Source organism: Equus caballus, chromosome 12, assembly GCF_041296265.1.
Source record: "Equus caballus isolate H_3958 breed thoroughbred chromosome 12, TB-T2T, whole genome shotgun sequence".
NCBI classification, from domain to species: domain Eukaryota; kingdom Metazoa; phylum Chordata; class Mammalia; order Perissodactyla; family Equidae; genus Equus; species Equus caballus.
In genome coordinates this window covers 27,784,209-27,792,244 of record NC_091695.1, presented here as the reverse complement: position 1 = coordinate 27,792,244, position 8,036 = coordinate 27,784,209, and the positions used below count along the sequence as shown (strand labels likewise).

The window sequence follows — 8,036 nt, the reverse complement described above, 5'->3', positions numbered from 1 at the left end:
CTTTTTGACATCTGTGGTAGACGGAAAATGGCCCTCCAAAAGATAACAGGTCATAATCCCTAGAACCTATAAATATTACCTTATATGGAAAAATCTTTACTGATGTGATTAAGTTAAAAGTCTTGAGTTGAGGAGCTTAGCCTGATTATCTGAGTGGGCCCTGAATGCAATCACATGGATCCACATAAGACAGAGGCAGAGGGAGATTCTACACACACAGAGGAGAAGCCGGTGTGAGGTGGAACACAGAAAGAATGAAGATGCTGCCTTCAGAGATTGGAGTGAGGTGGCTACAAAACAAGGAATTCCAGCAGCCATAAGGAGCTGGAAAGGCAGGGAATGCATTCTACCCTGGAACCTCTGGAGTGAATGTAGCTCTGTCAACACCTTAATTAGGTCCAGTGATAGCGATTTTGAACTTCTGGACTCCGAAACTGTGAGAGAATAACCTTTTGTTGTTTTAAGCCACTAAATTTGTGGTAGTGTGTTACAGCAGTCTTAGGAAACTAATACAACATCAAAATATTTGGATACAAAGGGAAAATGCAGTTAAAGAAAGAAAGATTTTTATAGTGGTTGTTGGTCTATAGCCTTCTTCCTTTCCCCTCCCTTCCTCTCTCTCTCTGTTTCTTGTTTTTTTTCTTCTTCTTCTCCCCAAAGCCCCCCAGTACATAGTTGTATGCTTTAGTTGTGAGTGCCTCTGGTTGTGCTATGTGGGACTCCACCTCAGCATGGCCTGATAAGCGGTGCCATCTCCACGTCTGAAATCTGAACTGACGAAATCCAGGCCGCCAAAGCAGAGCGCAAACTTAACAATTCAGCCACGGGGACAGTCCCTCTTTCTTTTTATTTCCTCTTTTATGCTGTCTTTGTGTGCTTTTGGTATCAGGATAATACAATTTTCATAAAGTGAATTGGAAAGTGTTCCATCCTTTTCTATTTTCTGGAATAAATTGAGTAGAATTGCTGTTAATTCTTCTGTAAACATTTGGCAGAATTCTCCAGTAAAACAATCTGGGCTTAGAGATTTTGTTTTTGGAAGTTATAAAATTATAAATTCAATTTCTTTAATTATTATAGGGGTCTTCAAATTATCTATTTCATGTTGGGTGAATTATAGTAGTTTGCGTTTTCGTTTTTTCTATTTTTTTATTGTGGTAGTATTCGTTTATAACATCATATACATTTCAAGTGCACATCATTATATTTCAATTCCTGTGTAGATTACATCAGGTTCACCACCCAAAGACTAATTACAATCCATCACCACACACATGTGGTTCATTTCACTTAAACTGTCAAATGTATGTGTGTTGACTTGTTCATAGCATTCGTTTACATCTATTTGATGTCTACTGCTTTTACATTTTTCTTTCTTTCCTTCTGCTTGCTTTTTATTTTACTTATTTATTTATTTTTTCTTCTTTTATTCTACATTCTTCACTGGGAGCATAGTTTATCAATCTGAGATTTTTCCTCTTTTCTAAGGTAAGCATTTAGTGGTCTCCACATGGTTTCCACTGACATCATGGTACTGTGAGACTTGTTACCAGGCAGTGGGTATGAAAGTCCTGACTCCCTACTTTGCCTTTTCTGACATCACCTCCACAGGGCTACTGGGGTGCTGTGTTATAAGCTTATGTGTATAGAAGTCTACACTCCCCATGTGGCCATTGTGGCTTAGGAGTTGGTAGGGCCACACATCATGGCAACCCTATGGTATTCATGCTTGGATTTTTTTTTTTTTTTTGATGAGAAAGATTGATCCTGAGCTAAAATGTATTGCCAATCTTCCTCTTTTTGCTGGAGGAAGATTGTCCCTGAGTTAACATCTGTGCCAACCTTTCTCTATTTTTTTAAGCCAAGCTGCCACAGCATGGCTTGATGAGTGGTGAGTGGGTCTGCGCCTGGGATACAAACTCATGAACTCTGGGCTACCAAAGTGGAGCATGCAAACTTAACCACTAACCACTAAGCCACTGGGCTGGCCCCCTAAAATTATTTTTTAAATAACATCTTCTTAAAATATTTTAGACTATTTCCTAAATAGGTATTTCTAAAAAAGTTATTGCATCAAAAAATATGAATACTTTTATGACTCGATTTCCTTATTGCTGGAAAGAAGTATTTATAAATCTTTAAGAAAATAATGTTTTAAAATATTTTAAATATTGGAGAAATAAATTGTAGTTTCTACTTGATGAACATCTAGGATTTGGCATAATTTTGATGCTTGTGATCTATTATGAGTTTTCAGATAATTACTCTCATGAAGTTTACTATAGTGTGAACATTAATGTATCATAATTCACTTGTTAACTATTTACATTGTTGTTTGTTTATGTGTATTTGAATCTGAAACAAAACTAATGTAGACATGTAAAATTAAGGTTGTAACATTTGCCTTTTTGTTAACTGATTTAGATGGCAAATGATGGCTTAGGTCTATTTCACACAAAAGTGGGTATAAAAATCTCCTGGACAATGTCTACCCAAACATGAATAGTTGCTAGTACATTATCAATTAACCACTGCTTCTTGGTGTATTGTCTCCTTTCAGATCCTCTAAACGGTAAGATATGTTGGATTCTCCCATTTCAGGAGCCAAGAACTGGGCTCTGTCTACTCTAGAGACATTGCCTCATTCCCCTTCTGATCGAAGACACATCATAGTTTTGCGGGGTTTTTTGTTTAGAAAGATTAGCCCTGAGCTAACATCTGTTATCAATCCTCCTCTTTTTGCTTGAGGAAGATTGCTGCTAGCTAACATCTATACCAGTCTTCTTCTATTTTGTATGTGGGATGCTGCCACAGCATAGTTTGATGAGCAATACGTAGGCCTATGCCCAGGATCTGAACCCATGAACCCTGGGCCCCCAAAGCAGAGTGTGTGAACTTAACCACCATGCCACTGGGCTGACACCACATCTTAGCTTTTTGCGTGGAGAATATTATTTTCTTTTCAGAGAGTTAGTACTTTCTTTACACTGTTCCAGAAGACATAGATGAATAAATTACAATTCCACAAATATTTATTTCATACTGACATTGTTCAGTTCAGCCATTGAACTAAACCTCGGTGTGGTACGTTGTTACATTAATGGACACCAAGGAATCACATCTCCCTATATCTCTGACCTGGTATATTTCCCCTCCACATTTATTCTTTGCTTCACTATGTGACTTGCTTTGGCCAATGAGATGTCAGCACATGTGATGCAAGCAGTGGCCTGATAAGCACTTCTCAGTGAGGCTTGCTCTCTTGGAACCCTGAGATCACACTTAGAAGAATCTAGGATGAAGGGCAATATGGAGAGTGAATCTCAGCCATCTTAGCCATTTCAGCCGTTCTAGATTAGGCTCAAAACAAGGAGTGAGGTCAGCTTAGACTATCCAGCCCCATCCAAGCCACCAGAAGAATCAGTCACATCCAGGTTCTAAGTGAACCTAATGTGAGGTCATCAGACAAAGTATCCAGTCAACCAAGAGAAACATGAGAAATGATAAATTATTGGTGTTTTAAGCCAGTAAGTTTGAAGTGGTTTGTTACACAGCAATTCATAACTGATATATTAAGTCTTAAAAATATAAAAATATATTAACTCTTGGCTAAAAGCCATCACTAGGTTCTAATGGGAAAACTCATAAAAGTAAAATAAGAACAGTGAGATTCTTACCATTCAGGAAAAATATTCAGTTGCAGTGGGAGCGTGGAAGAAGGAGTTTCACATTCATGACAGGGAAGCTTTCCAGGGCAGGCAAGAAAATATGCCTTCCTTTGTACATTACATATTTCCCTCTTCATGTTAAATTGCCTCTTTTCTTTGCCTTCCTTTCTGAAAATGTATGAAAATCAATAAAGAGTTGTCCCAGGAGCCATTTGAAATACTTCTTTAACCTTCTTTCTACTGCTTCCCAAATGATAGCAGATGGCAAATATTCAACAACATCAAATTATTTGCTGAAAAACAGAGAAACATTTTCTGTGACTCACAAATAGTGATTTAATTTGGGCTTTATTATTAAAGAGAAATAAATGCAAACCATTTAGCTCATGGGATATGAAATTTTACTTAGGAAGTAAAACATTTTATCACATTAAATTAAGAAAGGAAGATAGAAAGCAAGAATAGGAGAATAATTCTTTGTTTCTTAACCAAATATTAAACTACTCTTGATACCTTATACTGCTGTAAGCATATGAATAATCTATTACTGCTGTTTTTCTCCAAAACCTTAGACACGGTGTTTCCATCATGAGCAACTGCTCGCCTGCTTTTATTTTCAAACTTCTAAATCTATTTTTACATAAATTTTATTTTTATATGGGATTCTAAAAACATTGTGCCTGCAGTAAATTTCCATAATAAAAAATTCTAGAAGAATGGTAAGTTTGCGCCTTAAAATGTTCAGTCTGTGTACTGCTCTCGCTATTGTCCCCTTTGCTATCACAGGTGACAAGATTGCACTGGTGCTTCTGGGCCAGCCCACCCATTTCATATGCCTGAAGAAAAGTGAGGAAGCAGTATCTATTCTACTATTCTGGGCCTCCTATTTTTAACCACAGCCAATGATTTCGATTGTTTCATGTTTGGTCTTGAACGGACAATGAGAAGTGAAAACAGAAAACAAAAGGAAACGAAGTAAAAATAACTTTAAAAATCTATCTGAAATATTCTTTCTATTTTTCTAGTTATATAATCTTTACTACTGGGAGTTTTAATCATCATCACCATTATCTAAACACTTTATTTCATTTTCTCTTATCAGCAAATTAGAAAAAATATATTACAAAGTATATTTTACCATTTCTACTGTGATTAAAAAAAACCTTTTTATTTAAAATATGTCAAGGGATATAAGGATCAAAAACAAGTCAGATTCACTGAAAGCATTTTCTAAAATTTGAAAAATAATCTTATGGCCTCAGGATCTCCAGAGTTCATGTATCCTCACGACATACATGACAAAATATACCATAGATCTACTATGACAATTAGTGTTTCAAAAGAACGCTTTGTTTAATTTCTTGAAATATAAATTCATTGTAAATTCAACTGATAGAATCTTTCTATCCCTATTGAAGGTGTTCTAAGCATATAAACATATGCTTCAGATCTTACTGTAGAAACATAGTGTGGATCTTGTGGCCTCACTGGGGACATTAATAGATAGAATTGAATCAGTAAAATTTTCCCTTTTCAAGTAGTTAAATACTTCTCTTTTTTGGGTGTTAAAATAGTGTCTTATAGTATTAGATCGCTCTTCTTTCAATGTGTTTTTTCTACCATGATTATTGCTCCTTTAAGTGTAAAAAAAAGTCCCTATGATAAAAGGAGAATAGCTATAATTATCTCATTCTACAGATGAGGAAATTGAAGACACAGAGAAATTAGAACAATGCAGGGACAAAGCTTGGAATATAGAGTATATATCACTAGACCCAAATGCTGCAGTCAAGTTTGATAGTCTTAATATTAAAATATTTTGAAAATTTTAGTGTTATCTCTTCTATAACTTCATACACCAACTTAGCAAAGAGAAAATTATTGGTTATTTTTCCCCAAATTAGCCTAAGAATGAAATCAATAAAAATGCTATTTTATTTACCTGAGTTCACCATAAAGATCTTCTGAAGACATAAATATAAAAACTATCAAAATAATCTCAGAGTGGAAATATAATTTATTAATAAAATATAATTGTGAGCAATTATAAAGTATTACACAGGACTGGACAGATGACACATGGACTGATAAATTAAAAATGGAGCAGAATAGGGAATCCATAAACATCTTCATTATAGAATTGACTTTAATAAATGGAGAAATCATTCAATTAATTTTGTTGGGACAAGTGGCAATCAGTTTGGAAAAACAAAACCAAATAATCTCAGATTTATACCTCACACTATGCACTAAAATGTTCCAGAAATTTTAAATGTAAATGTAAAAATACAAATGAACTAAAAGAAAATATAGGAAAGAGTCTTCTTGGATTGTGTAAAGACATCTTTTCCAGTGTAATACCAAGGCCAGGAACCATAAATATCACAAAAAATTGAGCACTTAAAAATAAAATAAATCTGTGTAGCCAAATACAACATAAATAATATTGATAATAAATGTAAACTTGGAAAATATTTAGCAAAATGTATGAGGGAGAAAGAGTTATCTTCCTTCATATATAAAGAGCTCCTTCAAATCAGTGATAAACAACCTACTAGAAAGATGGGCAAAATTATATGTGAGCAAATCAGTAAAGTAAATTCAAATAAAAAAACAATGAAATAATTTTTTTACCTGTAAGATTGTCAAAGATTAAAGCAAAATAATTATGGGCAGTGTTGATAATGAGATTGTAAGGTATATTCTCATAAAATCTTGATACTTGTGTAAATTAGTACCAATTTTTAGACAACAATTTGGCAACATCTGTGTGTGTGCATCTGTATGTGTAAAAAAGTTTGCAAGAATATATCACAAACTATTAAGAGTAGTTGGGAAACGGGATTCCCAATGGTTTTTAAAAACATTTATATAATGTTTTATATTGTTAAACAATTATCTTGACTACGGATAATTTTTTATCCAAAAACAAGAAACTATATTCAAAACAAGTAAGCTTCATAATATTAAAATAGTCCATCATTAACCTAAGGGTCTTTTTGCAGATTGAAGAAACTTCAAGACAATGGCTGGAGGAAGGAACAACACAACAGTTGCCAAATTCATCCTTTTGGGATTCTCAGATTTTCCCAAGCTCAAGATTGCTCTCTTTACAGTATTCTTGGGGACTTATCTCTTGACAGTGGCCTGGAACCTGAGCCTCATCATCCTGATTAAGATGGACTCCTCCCTACATACACCCATGTACTTCTTCCTCAGCAACTTATCCTTTATAGATTTATGCTATGTTACCTCCACAACCCCCAAAATGCTCTCAGGCTTCTTCCAGAAGACTAAATTCATCTCCTTTGTGGGGTGCGCCATACAATACTTCTTCTTCTCTAGCCTAGGTCTGACTGAGTGCTGTCTCCTAGCAGCCATGGCTTATGATCGATATGCTGCCATTTGTCATCCTCTTCTCTACACAAACATCATGTCCCCCACCCTCTGTGAGCAGATGGTGGTTGCAGCCTATATAACTGGTATCTTTGGCTCATCTATCCAACTGTGTGCTTTACTTCAGCTCGATTTCTGTGGACCAAATATTATCAACCATTTCTTCTGTGACCTGCCTCAATTATTAGTCCTATCGTGCTCTGAAACTTTTTTCCTACATGTTATAAAGTTTGTGATAGCAGTGATTTTTGGTCTGACATCTGTCATAATCATCATGATATCTTATGGTTATATTGTTGCCACCATCCTGAAGATCAGCTCGCTTGAAGGCAGGTCTAAGGCCTTCAACACCTGTGCTTCTCACCTGACAGCAGTGACCTTTTATTTTGGATCAGGACTCTTTGTCTATATGCACTCCAGCACTGATAGTTCTCTGGGTTATGACAAGATGGCATCAGTCTTCTATACAGTGGTGATCCCCATGTTGAATCCTTTGATTTATTGTCTCAGGAACCAGGAAATCAAAGATGCCCTTACTAGGTGTAAGAAGAAGAGAATATTTTCCCATTGTCACAGTTAATTAAACGTCTGGTAGGCTAGTGACTCTGGTGACTGGAAGTTTCTAGACTATGCAAGGGAAATGTATTTAACACTATTCAACCTCATTGAAGCTCTGGCAGGATTGCAAGTGAGTCAACCCATCTAAACCCCGGACTGGCTTAATGCCATGTAAATCCTGTGTCTTCTTTGAGTCTTGACAGTTGACGCTCCTCTCTTACGTCAGCAATGACCTCGCAGAGCAGTTAATATATTAATTTTTATATTTCATTTTCTCAGTGTTTGACCCTTACATACTTTTTCAGAACTTCAGACTATAGGCTACAGAGAATGCGACCAAACACAAGGCCAACAATCTTTCTCATACACGACATTGCAGGCAGAACAATGACTGCTTTGTCTTGGACTTCAAAC

At 35.7% G+C, this 8,036-nt stretch overlaps 1 protein-coding gene across 1 annotated transcript; it reads left to right on the top strand.

Annotated features, from left to right (window-relative positions):
* The first annotated feature begins 6,693 nt into the window (after positions 1-6,693).
* On the top strand, positions 6,694-7,644 carry OR5AN6 (olfactory receptor family 5 subfamily AN member 6). Its single transcript, NM_001391366.1, is given in 1 exon segment — positions 6,694-7,644. A coding segment is annotated over 1 exon segment (951 nt).
* Positions 7,645-8,036: the final 392 nt, after the last annotated feature.